At 36.7% G+C, this 19,170-nt stretch overlaps 2 protein-coding genes across 3 annotated transcripts; both read right to left on the reverse strand.

The window, feature by feature from the left end:
* Positions 1-1,540: 1,540 nt before the first annotated feature.
* atxn7l2b (ataxin 7-like 2b) lies at positions 1,541-12,140 on the reverse strand. The gene is given in 11 exon segments (XM_051118212.1): positions 1,541-1,838; positions 2,813-3,566; positions 5,060-5,181; positions 5,353-5,524; positions 5,665-5,876; positions 5,989-6,071; positions 8,326-8,498; positions 8,585-8,707; positions 8,709-8,895; positions 9,002-9,070; positions 11,975-12,140. Coding segments are annotated over 11 exon segments (2,067 nt in total). The 5' UTR covers positions 12,129-12,140; the 3' UTR covers positions 1,541-1,820.
* A 1,023-nt stretch (positions 12,141-13,163) lies between these two features.
* Positions 13,164-17,447, reverse strand: sypl2b (synaptophysin-like 2b). Of its 2 annotated transcripts, XM_051116316.1 has the most exons (6): positions 17,329-17,447; positions 16,783-16,857; positions 16,201-16,319; positions 15,914-16,118; positions 14,119-14,310; positions 13,164-13,906 (listed from the first exon to the last, which is right to left on the reverse strand). In XM_051116316.1, exons 2-6 carry the CDS (start codon positions 16,852-16,854, stop codon positions 13,796-13,798), a joined length of 699 nt encoding a protein of 232 aa, XP_050972273.1. In that variant the 5' UTR covers positions 16,855-16,857; positions 17,329-17,447; the 3' UTR covers positions 13,164-13,795. The 2 variants fall into 2 exon arrangements, with proteins under 2 accessions (XP_050972273.1, XP_050972272.1); XM_051116315.1 differs by lacking the exon at positions 17,329-17,447 and having other exon boundaries at positions 16,783-17,253.
* Positions 17,448-19,170: the final 1,723 nt, after the last annotated feature.

Here is a 19,170-nt window from a genome sequence, read left to right on the forward strand (position 1 = left end):
AAGATTTGTTCACAATAAATCTAGTAAATAATAAGGAGATAGGGTGAATTTTGATTACATGTTGACTTGCAGCCTCTTAGAATGTCAAAATAGATATTAATAATTAATAATAGATATATTAGAAGCACTTGTGCAAACTGTCCTATATTAGCTTTAGTACCAGTTTAAAGGCCTGTTCGCACCAAGGACGATAACTAATAATAACTAAAAAAGCTTTAATAATCTTTCTAATTCTTTGGGAATAGTAGAGTCCAAACCTAACTTTAACGATAATGAGCCAGAGAAAACAATATGGTTAGAATCACTTTCACATATTTTTTTTTCTGCTGACTAACGATAAAAAAAAATCTGAATCCAACTTTGAAAAACTTGAGCATTTAAAGTGCCAAATGACATAACTGCAGCACATACCTATAATAGACATAACGTTTTGCTAATGTGGACACTAATATATTCATTCTTAGTTATCATTTTTGATATGAACGGCCTTAAAAACCAGTTGTACTAGAGACTAGATCAAGTCCATTCTGTTCTTTACCAACACTTAGACTCTTAAACTCTAGATTAACAGAATTGAAAATAAGTAACAATATCAACAGAATTTGATAGTTGTGACTAATTCTAGTAAGTCTAGATTTAAGTACATAAAATGCATAAACACAGAAGTAGACTAACACAAATCTACCAGAATTTCAGCAATGCATATTTATCTATACCAATTCTTAGTAAGCAAGCATAATACACTGTGTAAACCCTAAATGGTTTGAATTCTAAAGTCTCAGACATCATTACTGGTCTCTGAAAGTGAGAAAAAAATAGAAATGTTGTCAAGTCCAGTATTAGAGCGAGAGGCCTTACTGTAAAAGCTTATTTAGTCTGAATGTCAAAAACGAGACTGATGAGTGCCGGGTGTCGTGGATCCCTGTCCTAGAGTGAAACCGACTGATTCCAGATCAGCAGTTCTCCCACATGGAAGTTTACTTATGAGAAGTATTATTCATCAATAATATAAAAGTGAATAAAAACATAATTGACTGTTTTTGCCTGTTTTATGGTTTCTGTCCAGTCAGACATACAGAAAAGTGTTAGATTACATTTAGACACTATTTATCTAAAGCAGCTTACAGTTGCATAAACCATTAGTTTCCACAATAACCGCATTATATATCAACTATATTTAAAGATAAACAGGAGATGTATTATTGCCATGATTATATTAATTGTCTAATCTGAATTAAACACTGGCCCAGAGGGACGAGATTAAATTATTTTCTGTGTTAAATTGACAGTGTGCCACAAATACTGATTTTTATTTAACCCAAAATACTCTTTTAAAGCAGCACTCACTTGGTTATTTCTACGACATCTGTAAACTAAACCTCGCAGCATCTACGCTGAAGTGAATGACCATTGTTGATCCAGCGCAACAAACAAAAATTGACCCTTTGGCCTGTCTGTGTAAAATGGAGGTATTTAGCTGTTTAGTGTCATCTAGTGGTGAGATCAAGCAGTTCAATTCATAAAGAGCAAGACAACAGAAACTTGTTGGCATATTTATTTCCAAGTCCATTATCTGACAGTCCATTTAGCAGCATAAGGAAGGTCTTGAGGTATTTCTATATTCATTTGCAGGTCATTCACAAATACATTCATTCACATAGAAATCCAGTATACAAAACAGACACACATACATACATACATACATACAGATACGTCCTCCTACAGCAAACTTCAAATGATTTCATCATCCTGTGCATAAAGTCTGTGGCAAATACATGGCAGTAAGCCTGTGCTTCTGGAGGAGTTTAAGGCAGACTCCCTCAGTGAAGAAGCTTTGGCTGTAGGGAGAAAAGAAGAGCAGATGGTCAGGAAAAGGATCTAAATTCAAAGCTGAGACTCAACCACTGTGCTGAATTAAACCTTGATGATTCATCTTAACAGACTATCAATCTGTGACTTCCGATACTTGTTGTTCTAACACTGTGTATTTTTATCTTTGAAGTGTTTAAAAAGTAAGCACTTGCCAATTTTCTTCAATAACTTTAATTTATTTCCTTTCCCTAATAAGAGGATTATATGTCTACCAAGAGCTTCTTGAGCTTCCAGATTCCTAAATACTGGTCATATTAGGTTATTATTTAAAGGGGTCATCGGATGCTAAATTCTAGCCTCGTGGTTAGCGCATCAACATATAGCGCCATTGTGCTGCGGGTGACCGGAGTTTGAATCCCGGCTCGTGGACCTTATTGCACCCCCTTCTCTCTCTCCCACTTCACTTCCTGTCAAAACTACATTGTCTAAATAAAGGCATAAAAAACACACACAAAAAAACAACAAACAAAAAAAACAAAAAACAAACAAACAAACAAAAAAAAAAAAAAAAAAAAAAAAAAATATATATATATATATATATATATATATATATATATATATATATATATATATATATATATATATATATATATATATATATACACACACACACACACATATATTAAAAACTATAATTATATATATATATATATATATAAAAATGTGCTAATAATTTTTTATATATATATATATATATATATATATATATATATATATATATATATATAGCTTTTTTAAATTAGATTTCATCTAAACTATTCATTAAAACAGTGAAGAAATACAAGAGAAGTCTATTTCTCCATATTTCTCCCAAAACTGCATGATTAATTGTAACATACTGAAAGTTGATAATTGACAATCTTACTATAAATCCAAGACAAGACATGCAACAAATGGTTAAAAAAATAAAATAAAATAATGCACCTTTTGTTAAACATACCTTCTGTGCACCTATTTTCTTTGGCAGACTGTGGGAGGTTGATGCTGGTCTGCCATCCCCACCCCAGGACACCAGGCTGGAGTGAGTTTGGGAAAGGGAGGAGAGGAAATTGGGTTTAGGGGCACACAAATTGTTTTTGACGGGAGAGGCGTCACTGGTCTTACGTTTCCTTCCAGGCCCTTTATGCTCGTACCCAACAGCCCTTTGATTGAGCCCTGAGACCCCTCCCTTATCAGACTCTGGGGAGGGAGAAGGGGAGACGTGGGAGGGGCTTTGCTTAATCAGCCCCTTAATTTCAGGCGGGTGTGTTTTGTTGCCAGGTGGGTGTGCGCCATTAAATGGTCCATGTGGTGACGAAATCGCAGTTCTGTTTAAGGAGGACTGGCGGTCCTTGTGGTGGGGGAGAAATAGGATTTTAGACTGTCCTGGTGAGTCCTTGTCCTCTTTGGGAGATTTCCGCCGCTTGCTGGCTGTGGGACTCTCCTGAAGATCCCTGAAACCTGTTTGCAAAGCCTGTTTGCTAGTCCGACCCGCAGGGTTACGGGGCCGGGCGGGGCCTGAGATCGTCTGGGCTTTTGTTGGTTGTTTGGAGGTGGCTGCTAGGTTAGTGGGCTCTGATTGTCCTGAGGTGCTTGTCCTGAGAGTAGAGGTGCTGCGGATGGGTACTGAGCTGCGCGTGGCATCATGAGAATTGTAGGTGTTTGTGGTGACTAGGGGTTGATGTGAGCATAGTTCTGACACCTGAGGGATTTTCCTGCAGATAGAGGATATACTTAAAAATTCAGAGGCACAAGAAAAAAATACATTGTTGCACAAATACATTTAAAAACATCCCTATTTGTAACTTAAGCAAATAAATGAATATAAACTTATTTAAAAATATGTATGCATGTATATATATATATATATATATATAAATTATTATTAATATTTAATAATAGTAACAGTAATAGTAACAGATCAATTAAATATAAAAAAAATGTGAACAATTTATTTTTTAATCTTTAGACAATTATACTGATAAAATATTTGTAATGAAAAATAATTTAAATATAAAAAGATAAAAAGAAATAAAAGAAATAAAACACAAACATTAGATGAAAATTAGTGCTGTCAAACTGATAAATCGTGATTAACTGAACCCCAAATAAAAGTTTGTGTTTACATAATATATGTGTGTGTGTTGTGTATATTTATGTGTATATACACACGTACACATTTAATAACTATTAACATTAATGCATTAATAGCAATATTTTGGATTTTATTAGTTGTGATTAATCGATTTGGCTAGTGATGTCAAATAGATAAATCATGATTAACCGTATCCAAAATAAAAGTTTGTGTTTACATAATATATGTGTGTGTACTGTGTATAATTATATTTAGATATACATGTTCACATTCAATAAATATTAACATTAACATATTAATATTAATATTTTGGATGCGGTTAGTCGTGATTAATTGATTTTCACTAGATTTGACACGTCAAATCGATTAATCACGACTAACCACATCCAAAATAAAGTTTGTGTTTACATAACGTGTGTATACTGTGTATATTTATATGTATATATACACATGTACACATTCAATAAATATTAACATTAACATATTACTAATAGTATTTTGGATGTGATTAGTTAATTAATTGATTTGACTAGTGCAGTCAAATCGATTAATCATGATTAAACCGCATCCAAAACAAAAGTTTGTATTTGCATAATATATGTGTGTGTACTGTGTATATTTATATGTATATAATTGTACACATTCAGTAAATATTAACATTAACATAATATTAATATTTTGAATGCGATTAGTCATGATTAATTGATTTGACAGCACTATCAAAACATAACTGAAAATGAGAAATGCTGCCTTGGCAACTAGCTGAAATAAGTTTAAGTTGAAGTAATAAAATGAAATAAAAATGCAATAAAAATACTAAAAGCTATATAGAAATACTAAACTCAGCACATTACTAAAACTTGAACTAAAATACTCAAAATATAAAAATTCCAATTCAGAAGCTAATTCCAAATATTTCTTATTTGTTTACTTTTTTTCAACACATTTGTTATGCTGATCATATTCATAAGAAAAATACTGAACTAGAAGGATTTTTATAGTGGTCTCAGACTTCTAACCCACTGCATTTTCTCAATCGGCTAAGTGCTGAAAACACACAAAATAAGCCTTGTGAATGTCACAAGCTCATCATCCTGATGTAAAACATCTTACTTCCATAGATAAGTGCTGAGGTGCTGCTCCATCATGACACTGAATGCTGACCGCAGGTGGAGCAACCTTCGGTCAAACGCTAACACACTACGGCCAAGTACACGTGCCCCGAAGGTGCAAAGCTGGGTAGAAAATGAGAGAGGAGACAAACATGGGTTCAATTTACTCCAAATGGGATATTATTGAATGAAACTGGGTTTTTTTTTTATTCTGAACATCATTTTACATTATGATTTAGAGGGATTTTCGCACTTTTTAGTTTAAAAAGTGCTTACATTTTGTAAAATACTTACAGCTAGGGGTTTAGGGTGCAAGGTACTTGCTGGTAAATGAGCAAAGTCTTCACGGTTCTCCCCATCACTCTCCTCACTGGAGAGATCGGCTGAGAGAGACTCCACCTGAGGCTCCTCAGAGCGCATCACCTCCTCCTTCATCTCTACAACATCCTCTGATGGATTCATGGACCTGTAAACACACACAGTAAGATAAATGTCCTGTCCAAGTACCAAACAAGCTTGACAGCTTTCAGTCTCCATTCACTGCAAGTCACTTGACTTGAATTTTGAACAAGTACCCTACGTTTTTTTTGTACCAAAACAACAGACCTGAGAATAGAAGAGTTAGTTATTTGGCATTTGTAGTGCAGAGGCCCAATCTGAGACGCAGGGGTCTCATGGTGGGCTGAGCCTCCATCAGGAACCTCTCTGGGCAAAGGGGGGCGCTCTCGAGGCTTTGAGCTCATCTTCAGCTCCATTACAAGCTGGTCGAAGGGTTTCCGCCTCCCTACCACCTGCCGGCGCTGATGGATGGAATGGATCTGCGGGAGAGGAGATAACATAGAAATATCAGACAAAGTTTAATGCTTCAGTCCGAAATCAGTCAAATTTTATGTTGGCGTACTTGTTTCTGTATATAGAATATATACTCACATTACAGGTCAGGAGTCTGGTGCACAATTTCTTTCTCTCAGGATCCATCACCCCACAGTGCTTGTCCAAGTCACATTCTTTCTCTGAAATAAACAAACTGGTTTTAACAAGAGAAAACATTCGAAATGGGCAATGCATATTAAAGACTGACACGGAAGAGCAGAAATTGTTGAATTAAGTCATTATTTTGTTTTCTTCGCACACAAAAAGTATTCTCGTAGCTTCATAAAATTACGGTACAACCACTGATGTCACATGGACTATTTCAACAATGTCCTTAGTACCTTTCTGGACAGTTGTGTTGCTGTCTATGCAGGGTCAGAAAGCTCTCAGGTTTCATCATAAACAGGCTCCAGACTGTGACCAAATGGTTGCATTTTGCGACTATTTTTTCCGTCAATGCGATCTAATTTTGTGACCAGTCGCACTGGCGCAACCACCGCGTTGTTCAACTCATTAGTGCTGCCATTTCTGTTGCATACGTGAAACATCAAATAGCAAATGAAACAAAAGCATAACAAAACCATCCTAGGTTTGAGCTGCGCAGCACGGGCCGTTTATCAGCTCGGACTGCAAAGCAAACAAACTTGCCCAAACCCAAAGCAGCCTTCCTCGGGAACCAAAGTTCATTTTGCGACACTGTTACTCTACAGTACCTCACGATCCAGTGAGAAGCATTGAATTCGTTGCAGAATGAATAAGGGTTGCTGCGAGATCTACTAAAAAGCATTCAAATTCTGCCCAAAACTCTGTTGACATACGTTAGAAAATTAGAAGTAGCAACACTAACTAGAGACTAGAAATAGTCGAATGTTATTACATTATTCATGGATTGTACAACCTTTTGAGAGAGAAATTCAAGCATTTTTCATTGACTTTCAAGCATTTCACACAACTATTACCAGCACTTTAAAGTGCTAAAGTGATCCAATTTGAATGTTTTAATGGGATGAGCAAAATATACTTAGTAGTAAACAAATGCTTATATAAAATTAAAAAAAAATACATAAAACTACCATTATAACCAGTGGATGGCAGCAGAGGAGCACTTACTGGCTTATTAGTTATTCATTTCTACTTTTTGCTATTATAAAATATCAAATCAAAAGGAAATCAGATTTTGTCAGAGTTTTACACTTTTTGTGTATAAAGTAAGAAAAGTCACAAAGTGCCTTGGAAAACAAACTTTTCCTCAATGTGTGACTAAATCACACAATCACTTTAGTTCAGGGGTGTCAAACTCATTTCCTGGAGGGCCGCAGCCCTGCAGAGTTTTGTTCCAACCTTGCTTCAACACACATACTATGCAGTTTTCAATTAAAGGGGTCATCGGATGCCCATTTTCCACAAGCTGATATGTTTCTCTAGGGTCTTAATAAAGGTCTATAATATACTTTGGTTAAAAATTCTCAATGGTTGTGTTAAACAACACCCTTTTTACAATGTCAAAATGAGCTCTGCAAAAATCATCAAATTCTGAGGGGATTGCTTCTTTAAATGCAAATGAGCTCTGCTCACCCCGCCCCTCTCTTCCCTCTGTGGAGTGACGAGCCTGTTTACTTTAGCCGCATTTACGCGTTAAGCTTGCTAACTAGCACATTATTAGGAAAGGTGATCGCAAAGATTCATAAAAAACACTTATACTCACTTTTGCCGTAAGTGAAGCTGGATCACGAATGATTTGCGCGAACATAGACACATTTATGTAGATCGGGAGGCACATTCCCTTCACAAACAAACATAATCCATTGCATCTTCAGCGGCTCAGATGTCAGGATTAAATGACGACCACTATGTTCTTTATTAGATCCAGCAACACAACAACTCAATCGCTCAGTCGGAGATATTCTTGTCTAACTTACATCCCTGCTCCGGCATCGAAACAATGGAGGTCGGACTGTCATAGCTGATCTGAGGTAAGACGCTCATGTCAATCAACTATCATGGGAGTGGTGACACCACACCGACAGGCATCTGAGAATGGCTCGATTTGAAAAAGGGGATATTATTTTTACAGATTAATAAAAAACCACTGCATGGATTTTTAATCTGATCCTGACGCCACCATCTGTAGAGTCGGTGCCACTGCTCTTAAATGTTAGTCTGGAGCCCTGATAAATATTTTAATTTGTGTTCTGAAGATGCACGAAGGTCTTACGGGTTTGGAACAGGTGAGTAATTATTAATAGAATTTTCATTTTTAATGGATTAAAATAATCACAACCTTTCTTAATTTGAAATATTATCCATGTGACAGCATGTCTGAAATACTATCAAGCTTGTAGACACAAAAAAAAAAAAATTAATTCCCCATTATGGGTTGCATCAGAGACTTACTAAGTACTTTCTTGTAGGTTCTGCTGTATGTTCTTGGTCCGTGTGGATGAGTGTGTGAGTCCAAACTCTTCTGAATTGGTTTCTCAACTGATGGGGCTGCTTTTTTTGGTGGTGTGGTCAAACGTTTCGGTGATGGAGGGGTTTCATGGGAAAATTTATCCACCTGCTGAACACTGGAATATAACATTGGAATGAAATAACACTGAAATAAACAGTGGACACGTTAGGACAAGTCAAACTGCGCTTCACTTTTCCTCACCTGGGTCCTTCACGCTGTGGTTTGGAATGTCCCTGGTGGGGAGAATGAGTTGGTGGGACTCGTGGGGGTCCAGCCCCCTGGAGCCTGCTGTCTTGACTCTCACATATGCTTCCGTGTTGGGAAGGGGGGTCTCCCCTGTCGGGGTCGGTCAGGAGAGCAGTTGAATGGTGTGTCGTAAATCTCGCTAAAGAGGCCATGGTGACGCTCACAATGCTTCTCAAATGCCTGTGGCTTCACCACCTGCCCACAGTGGCTGCACACTACCAGGAAGAAGTCATCATGTGCTGGGCAGTGGCCATATATCGACATGTCTGTGAAGACAAGTAAAATGTTTTCATGTCTGGCAAGGCTTCACTTTGAATGTCAAAATCATTTTATTCGTCATCATTGCAATTGCATTTACAAACGCCTCCTCACCCTCTTTCTTAAGAGTCATGGTTTCCATCCGTTTCTTCACATTTTTGCCACACTCTTCCAGAGAGGACCCTAAAAGAGGCAGTGAAACAAACGGACGATCAAAACAGGAAATTAAGCACTGAGCAAAGTCCATTCACACTGACACACCCTTTGAGTGTCCATATATTAAATAACTAACTGAATTTAATTTGGTAATTTCAGATGTTTCAAGAACTGTACGATGTTTAAAGGGAAAGTTCAGCCAAAAATGACAATTACCCAATGATTTACTCACCCTCAAGCCATCCCAGGTGTATATGACTTCCTTCTTTCAGACGAATACCATCGGAGTCCTGACTCTTCAAACTTTATAATGGCAGTGAATAAGTGTAAAAATTTGAAGTCCAATAAAATGCATCCATCCATTATAAAAAGTGCTCCATGTAGCTCCGGAGGTTAATAAAGGCCTTTGAAGGTGAATCGATGCTTTTGTGTAAGAAAAATAAATTTTTTATAAACCGTAATCTCTAGCTTCCGCTAACTGACACACACGCTTTCACGAGAGTGTGGAGTTACAAGTACAAAACGAGGATTTGTAAAGAAAAAGGATGCACAAATGCATCGACTCACTTCAGGAGGCCTGTATTAACCCCCCAGAGCTATGTGGAGCATTTTTTTTATGATGGATGCATTTTTTGGACTTCTGTTGGACTATCAAACAGCCATTCACTGCCCTTGTAAAGTGTGGAAAAGCTCCAATTGTATTCATCTGAAAGAATGATATATACATGATGGCTTGAGGTTGAGTAAATCATAAGGTAATTTTCATTTTTGGGTGAACTATCCCTTTAACAGAATCAACATATGTTCAGGTATGTGTATTAGCTTAGAAAATCCTTGACAAAGTTTTTATTTTTGCAGTCGAAAAAAACAATTTATTGTTAGCAATGCGTTCACGGTGTGTAAAGGTTGAGTCAAATTAGGAGTCAGTAGGTGTGATGTGAAACCTGCAAAGTTTAGTGATGAATTTTAACCACAAATGTGACGTCACTTTACTTGCTGTTGGCCTACATCTCTTCCAGCAGTTTTAGCAATTTGTTTATTATTTTGATATAGCATTATTTGTAACCCATTTTATTTCACATCCAGCTTAGGCTCTAAGATCTTAACCTCCTGAGACCCAGGAAAAGCATTTAGTAAAAAATTTGTATTTTTTCATGTCATTACATTGTTTACAGCATTAATAAAATGTAAAAATATAATAATAATAATTACAAAATTAAAATTTTAAATGATATTTTATTCATAAGTTATGATATGTTCTCAGTAGATAAAAAAACATGAATAAACGTGCATAGGCAAAAATAGCTGTTTTTTTTTTTAATCAATATATTTTTAGTTTTCAGGATTTTTCGGTATAAAGATGAGTCTCAACTGTGTTATAACAATGATTTTATGTGCCATTTTTCTTTATGCAAAATGTGTGTAAAATGGCCATAAACAGGTTTACTCATTATATACAGTGTATCTATAAACTAAATCTAATTTGCATGTTAATGTGTTTTTGGGACAAAATGTAATGAAAAAAGAAGTGCAATAATGGGAGTAATAACTGACAAGATTTTCATAATAATATATAATATTTCATAGGAATACTGAAATATAATTTCTCTCCCTATTCATTTGTTGTGTCTCCCAAAATGTGTAAAAAAAACATGCTTTTAGTCCCAGTGTCCTCATATGAGGACATGTATGAAATCAACGCCCTGTTTTGTAAAAGAAAGTCATATTTTGATTTGACACCCCATAACATTTTCCTGAGATGTTGATTTATGACACACAGTTTAAAAATGAGTCAGATTTAAATGATAATTACAAAATAGTATCATATTTACATAAGAGGACATTTTTGAAGACCAAGGAGAGGGAGTGGTCATGGTGAAACATCCCAACATTTAGTATCTCTGAAAATCCCTGAATGTGCTCTGTAGGAGAAAATCACTAAAACATAATGTCCTCATACTGTATGAGGATGCAGGGTCTCAGGAGGTTAAGGTGGGCTATTAGACTTCAGGGTGGGCTGTAGAATTGTGAAGATGGCTGATGTCAAGTTCATAACTGGGTCACTCCTTTAGACCCTGGACTGTTCTTTTGAAAGTTTGCCGAGGCCCCCTATTCGGCCCTGGTCCCCCAGTTGAGAACTGCTTTAGATATACCATCAAATGTCAAAGCAACAGCGCCGAACGTTCCCACTTGTAATGGCCACAGCTCACTGCATTCATAAATATGGGTCATTTCCTGTTTTACATGAACCACATACATGAAAAATGCAATTCTTATTATTAACCAGTTGATAAGCAAGACAGACAGAGAGAGACCAACTCAGTATGCTATATACAGATGTAATGTAAAAAAAAAAGTCAGAGCAAGGGCAGTTTGATGTAAAGATGCCTCTGGCTATTGCAGAGGGAAATATCAGCCTAGCGTTTCACGTACTGTCACTGCGTGAAAATCTGATAATAATGAGATTTTCTCGCGGCGACCAGAACAATTATAAACCTTTGAGTGTGTAAATGGGTTCAGATATTTATTTATCTTGATAGTTCTCTGGCCAGAGACTCGTCTCCACCTTTACTTCCCGTCGCGCTGGCTGTCAGATCACCAAAGATGACATACTGAGCCGCATCTTTCGGCTTTAAAACGCTAACCAACACGACAACATACATAATCCGTTTAGGCAAATTACAAACTCATTTTCAAGACTGTACATTATAATAAAAGAGATATTCATCGGCTAAACGGAGCGCTAGGACCTGGGAGATTTTCCAAAAGTACAGTGTGTCGGCTTGCAACCCGTGCGGCGCTAGGACCCGGCGGGGCCTTTGTTTGGGTCGTGGTGGCCGGGGTTTGCTCTTTTCGAACAAATCCATTTCCTGTGCTCGCTCGACGCGATTATAGCCGAAAGTATCGAGAGCTCGACGTTATTTTACTCACCATCCGACGTGGATAGGTTCGCTTTGTCGATCCAAGCGGCCCAGCTTTGCCCTACAAAGTCAAGGATGGAAATCCGCCGATCTAGGGCAGCCATTACTGTCTTAGCGCGTGCACGATCCGCCACCATCACGACGGGAACGCATTGCGACGTCATCTTGCGCGTTCACTACGGATTACCTTCTAGTGATGAGAGGTCCGACTCAATTCGGCGAGTCGGCTCTTTTGAAATGTTCGTTTCAAAGAATCAGTTCACTCAAACAGATTCAGTGATTATTTTACGTTCCAGCCAATAAAGAAACCTGTCTCCATAAATCAGAAAATAAAAAAGACAGAAACCAATTCACCAGACGGCTTTTAGAAATTAAAAATATCCCTCTGTTAAAAAAAACACGTAGAAATAAACTAAAAAGTTTGGTTAAAAGTGCTGAAGTGGGGATTTCTAGCTCAGTCAAAAATCAAAACTCCTTTTGAGAAATGTGTATAATATAAGAGTAATAATATAAATGATGATATTTGTTTTTGGATGTTATCTTTCCACTGGAAGGAAGACGTTATGGAAGTAAAGTAGTCCAAAATATATGTATATAAAAAAAAGATCAAAGCATTAAAAACAATATTTTTGCATGTTGTGCCTTTTCTTTAAGTAACTTAAAATTTCGGTTCACTCCAAACACTTAACTCAAGAGAAATAAATGTCCGAAACAGAAGACTTGTTGAATCGAGATCTGCTCAGATCGATTCAATTAGATTCGTGAACAAATTGTTCACTCTGTGACCGAGTTCAACGATTCATTGAAAAGATCCGTTTCAAAAGAATTACCTCACGAATCGGACATCGCTTCATGCTCGTGTCCGTACATTTGCTGGAAATACCCATTAAGGAAATACCCAATTTTCTGTATATTACATCATACTGTGTAAACTCGGTTAAAAAAGGCAAAAAGAAGAAATAGCAAGTTAATAAATCATAATAGTAATAAAAACATCCTTACAACTCACCAACAGTTGTTCACAATAATGCAAGCTGATTCTGTTTACATTTTGTCTAAGAAATGTGTTTTGCCTTTTATGCAGTTTGTAGCCAAAGTAAATTAAAATGATTAATTTTCATAAATAATTTATCGAATAGAAATTACAAATATGTGGGCTAACTAACAATATGATGCACACACACACACACACACACAAACCAGTTTGTTTATTTATTGATTTATATCCTTATTTTAAGAAAGCCTCAAACAGTATTAAACACAAGCAAAAACAGTCGTGCCTGATATAATGTAAACATTTCTTAAATACAGGCTACAAGGCACACAGTTCAATTAATAACAGTACATTTCAACCACAAAAAGCACAGTGGAAATGTTAAGCCGAGATGATATTTTATAAAGGCAAAACTGACTAAACATAACAGAATTGTGTACTGCACAGCTTTCTTTGTTATAAAAAGGGAACAACATCAAAACAAATTCAAATTCAAGTTATATATCAAATTCAAAATATAGTAATTCAGTGAACAGGAGCTAAAAACATTACGTACATTTTGCTCATGATTGTAACAGTAAAGAGATGAAATATAACATTTTAATGAAGCAATTTACTTCGTACAAACTTCTTTTTTTTTTTGCTAAGGTGCCCTTGTACCTTTCCTAAGTATACAGCTGTGCTGTAGTGTGTAAAATGCACATCTAAATTTGACCATATTTGAATATAAGGACCTTTAGTGAATTTGTGACACAGGTCAAGTAAGGACCACAGTAGCACCACATTAATACTGCAACAACACCTGCTTGATGAATGTGGATGTGACCTGCTGTTTAATTATGGCTGTCCTGCTCCCGCTTGCTGATTGGCTGACTTGTGTAATGGCGTCTCCTTGTAAAGGAACCAGCAGTTGCCTCCCCACAGGATAAGGTTGAGGAATCCCAAGATCTATAATAGATTCATAGGTTCACATTATGTGCATTAGTAACCTCATTTGATTTTTTTTTTATTAATTTGATTCACATTACATATGTACAGACAAAGGATGGCAGTAAAAATAAGCGGGAAAATAGGATAAATAAATCATAAACAAGTAAAATAAATGATCCATGTATTATGTCATGGGTTTAGCATTTTACTATACATTATAGTCCTCTTACCACTGAAGAATTGAGGCGGCCCATTAAGGGGATGTGCCCAGCAGTACACTTGTTTACTACTTTGGCACACAATTCAGTCGTGTGCACAAGCGTATTTGGATTGGTTGAATGTTTCACACCCGTAAGGCCTTTTCCCCATGCAGATGAACACACCAGCCAGAGAAACGCAAAGATCCAAGTTAACAGTAGATCCTAATGAAAGTAACATGTAAAAATATATACATGTAAATTATTAAATGTATTATTAATAATATTATTATAGTTATTCTAATATACCTGTCAGATGTTTGGAATAAATATAATTCTTAATGTTTTTGAAGTCTTATGTTTACCAAGACTGCATTTATATGATTAAAAATACAGAAAACAAAAAAACATCAGAAAGATCAGAATATTCAAAAGAAACTAGCTTTCTTTTTATATATTTTATATATATTTTACTTCAGTCTTTAGTGTCACATGATTCTTCAGAAATCATTGTAATATGCCGATTTGATGCTCAAGAAATATTTCTTCCTATTATCAATGTTGAAAACAGCTGAACAGTTTTTTTTATGAATATTAAATACAAAATAATTGAATTTTTTTGGAAAAAGAAATCTTCTGTAACATTATTTCTTTCTTTATGGTTAATTTTTCTCAGTTTAATGTGTCCTTGCTAAATAAAAGTATTAATTTCCTATTTATTTAATTTATTTTAATTTCATTTAAAGAATTGAATTCCTTAGTTTCTTTTCTTAAATTAAAACAAATGATAAAAGGGTAACTTAAAGGGTTAGTTCACCCAAAATAAAAATTCGGTCACTAATTATTCACCCTCATGTTGTTCCAAACCCATAAGACCTTTATTTTAAATATCAAATTAAGATATTTTTGATGAAATCCTAGAGCTTTCTGACCCTCCATAGACAGCAACACAACTACCACGTTCAAGGCCCAGAAACGTAATAAGGATGTCAAAATAGTCCATGTGACATCATTGGTCCACGAGAATCCTTTTTTTCTTTTTTTATTCTTGTAGCTTTATAATTACATTTGAACCACTGATGTCACATGGACTATTTTGTTATTCTTGTTACCTTTCTGGGCCTTGAACGTGGAAGGACCTTCGCTGTCTAAGCAGGGTCAGAAAGCATGTAGATTTCAACAAAAATATCTTAATTTGTGTTTTGAAGATGAACAAAGGCCTAATGGGTTTGGAACAACATGAGGGTGAGTAATTAATGACAGAATTTTCATTTTTGGTGAACTAACCCTTTAATTCCGCTGTGCCATTGCAGTAATAAGTTACAGAAACTAAGCATACATTGACTTCTTTTAAAAATCCTAATTATTCCATAGGTTTTATGTTCATATGTGTTATTAATGCACCAGTGTTTTATATTTAACACTCAAATGCCTTTACTTTATCCTCAAGACACTTTGTTTGGACTAACAGTTGCAGCTGTTGTCAGAAAAACCCACCCGTCTGTTTCTTCATTTACACACAAGCGGAACTCTTCCCACCCCCACACAGCTCAGAAACAGCTCACAAAACTTCATACAACCAAGTGATGCTGAAATCCAGCATAATATCGAACAGGCTAATTTAATAACAGTCAGGAAGTGTGTAAATTAACTTTTCAGACATGCAGTGACTGGCATTCACTTCCCATACAACATCTCAGTCAGCCACTGAATATGAATTGAATATGCAACATGAATATGAAGGCATGCAAAGACATAGCAGTGGTTAAGAATGCACACAGAAGTATTAAAACAGATACAGTGTGAGCTTAAACCTATACACACTCACAATGCTGGGGCCACGAGGAGATTCACGGTAGATGTGCTGGTAACCCAGATACAACACGAGAGTAACTGTGCTGTACAGGAAAGCCAGAACTCCAATAGCTACAAAGAACTCGGCGGAAGATGAATAATCTCCAATCAGATGTTTGGTTTTAAACGTGGTTCCATTTACTGTGCAGTTTGGGATGTTGTAACTGTGGGTACTGAGCCTTTGCAACAAAGAACAAAATTATTACAAATATATTTATTAAAAACAATGAGTTTCAGATACATTTTAATCATATCATTTACCTAAAAGGATAGCTGAAGGATACATTTATTTCCTTGTTGACACTGTTCTGGCACTTGACGTTGAAACTGCTAGAGCCAGAATAACCCCCAGTTGTAGCAAAAGCAAAAATAGCAAATATCTGTAAACACAGTTAGTGAATACAAAGAGATGGAATGAATGAACGTTCATATGAATACCACAGGAAGCGTGTATATAATTAAACTAAAACTAGCATATGAAGAAATGCAAATAATCTATCTGAATCAGCATTAAAAGCCTCACACAGCCTCAATGCTTTGTGGTTCCTCTTTTTAACGCCATCTTTTTACAAAAAAAAAACAAAAACTTATAGACAAAGACAATACAGAAATTGTTTACAGACACCTTATCTTTAAGCTATCTGATAAACCACAAAGATAAACTGGGTCACACAGCTGAATCAAGGAAAAAATGTACACCACATTAACCCAAAAAAAAGGATTCGTTCGGTGACTTAAATAAGGAGAATACTGCCATATGTTGTGACTTTCTTTCTAATAACGTGTGATGTACATACACAGAATAGTTCAAAATCGTAAGTACATTAACAGAAAAGCACGTACCCATTCCAGTACACGTATAAATCCCAGGGGCTCATTCAGAGGGCTGATATCTAACTGAAACCCGCTCATCATGTTCTGCAAATAAAACAGCATCAGTAGCGGCCCATCAAACAACCGTTAAAAAGGGTGCGATAACCAAACATCCGGTGTTCTGACAATTTGTGCTACCCTGTCAGATTTTGCTACCTCCCATTAAAACAGATGGTAGCATAATTCGACAGCGAAAAATGCTACCTATCAGATTTTGCTTCCAGCATGATATTAATATTGTGTGAGGCTTTATTAACGTGTACACCTACCCCAACCCTAAACATAACATTACAGTATGAAAAACACAGTGTTGGTAGCACAATCTGACAGGTAGCATTATTTGTTAAAACACCGGAAACATTTGCTGCAGCATTTTCTCGAAAACTCTTTTCGCCCCTATTTCATCATATCTGAACAAAATTCTGCATTTAGCTTGAGCGAATTAAAGTCTGTAAAGCGCAAAGCGCTGAAAGCTTTTTGTTGCACTGAAGAAAAGGGGAGATTAAGAAACATTACCTTGTCCTAATAGGGGTTCGATCTTCAACTGGCTGGCAGGAGCCGCCACTGACAGGTCATGTGGTGGCAGCTGCCAGTCTGCCTGTCAGTGGCTGGTGGCAGCTGCCAGTCTGATGCTGGCAGGTCACGTGACCTGCCAGTGGCGGGCTGGTGGCTGGCAGTCTCAACCGCTTTAGATCTGTGAGTATAACGCGTTCTCTGTCACTCTAGCTGCAAGGAAATACACTGTTTTATTGTTATTAATGTATTCTTATAACTCTGTTCTTTAGTATGATTGACGTTTTAGTTTTTTTTTCCACAATTAAAAAGATCAAATGAAGGTGATCAGGACTGGTTGCTTACTGACGCTTCGCCTAAACTCGGAGCGCTCTCGCGGCTGTCAGACCTGCCAGTGGAAGCTACAATAAGCTGCCAGTTGAGAACACGGCCATTTGAACACTTTATTCATAATAAACCTCATAAAATGTCGACAAATTAAAAGACTAGACCCATAAGAATATATTAATGATCATCAAGTAATATATTTCCTTGTAGCAAGAGTGGCAGAGAACGCGTTAACCTCGGAGCGCTCTCGCGGCTGACTGAACTGCCAGTGGAAGCGACAATAAGCTGCCAGTTGAAATCACGGCCATTTTAACCGTTTATTCGTAAGAAACCTCCATAAAACGTCGGCATATAAAAAGACTAGACCCACAAGAATATATTAACGATAATAAAATAATATATTTCCTTGTAGCAAGAGTGGCAGAGAACGCGTTAACCTCGGAGCGCTCTCGCGGCTGACTGAACTGGTAGTGGAAGCGACAATAAGCTGCCAGTTGAAATCACGGCCATTTAAACACTTTATTCATAATTAGACTCCATAAAATGTGAATAAACTAAAAGACTAGACCCACAAGAATATATTAACGATAATAAAATAATATATTTCCTTGTAGCAAGAGTGGCAGAGAACGCGTTAACCTCGGAGCGCTCTCGCGGCTGACTGAACTGCCAGTGGAAACGACAATAAGCTGCCAGTTGAAACCACGGCCATTTTAACCATTCATTCGTAAGAAACCTCCATAAAACGTCGGCATATAAAAAGACTAGACCCACAAGAATATATTAACGATCATAAAATAATATATTTCCTTGTAGCAAGAGTGGCAGAGAACGCGTTAACCTCGGAGCGCTCTCGCGGCTGACTGAACTGGTAGTGGAAGCGACAATAAGCTGCCAGTTGAAACCACGGCCATTTATACACTTTATTCATAATATAACTCCATAAAATGTGGATAAATTAAAAGACTAGACCTATAAGAAGATATTAAAGATCATAAAATAATAATCTGCCGAAAATCTGTTGTTGCTGAAACTTGTTGAGGCATACTGCCAGCTGGCAGCTGCCAGTCAGCCCGCCACTGGCAGGTCACGTGACCTGCCAGAATCAGACTGGCAGCTGCCACCAGCCACTGACAGGTCACGTGACCTGCCAGTGGCGGGCTGACTGGCAGCTGCCAGCTGAAGATTGAACCCCCTCTCCTTGTCCAGCCGCCAGACAACTTTCACAAAGTTGTCAAAGTTCCTTTCCCTTTTCTTGTTTCTGCCTTAGACATGGTTTTGACCACGTGATTTGTGACGTGTTACCATCACCCAGACAAACTGAGGCATGGGCGAGCTAAAAAAAAAAAAAAAAAAAAACGTTTTTCAGTTACCAAGCTTTTTCTGTCACATCTTATCGTTGTTTATCATCTTAGCTGTTTATATTAAATATTTAATGCGTACAAACTGTATTGTGCGTAAATGTTGGAAGATATTATTTGGTGACATTCCTAGGAATTTTCAGTCATTATAAAATTA

Source organism: Labeo rohita, chromosome 8, assembly GCF_022985175.1.
Source record: "Labeo rohita strain BAU-BD-2019 chromosome 8, IGBB_LRoh.1.0, whole genome shotgun sequence".
Classification (NCBI taxonomy): Eukaryota; Metazoa; Chordata; class Actinopteri; order Cypriniformes; family Cyprinidae; genus Labeo; species Labeo rohita.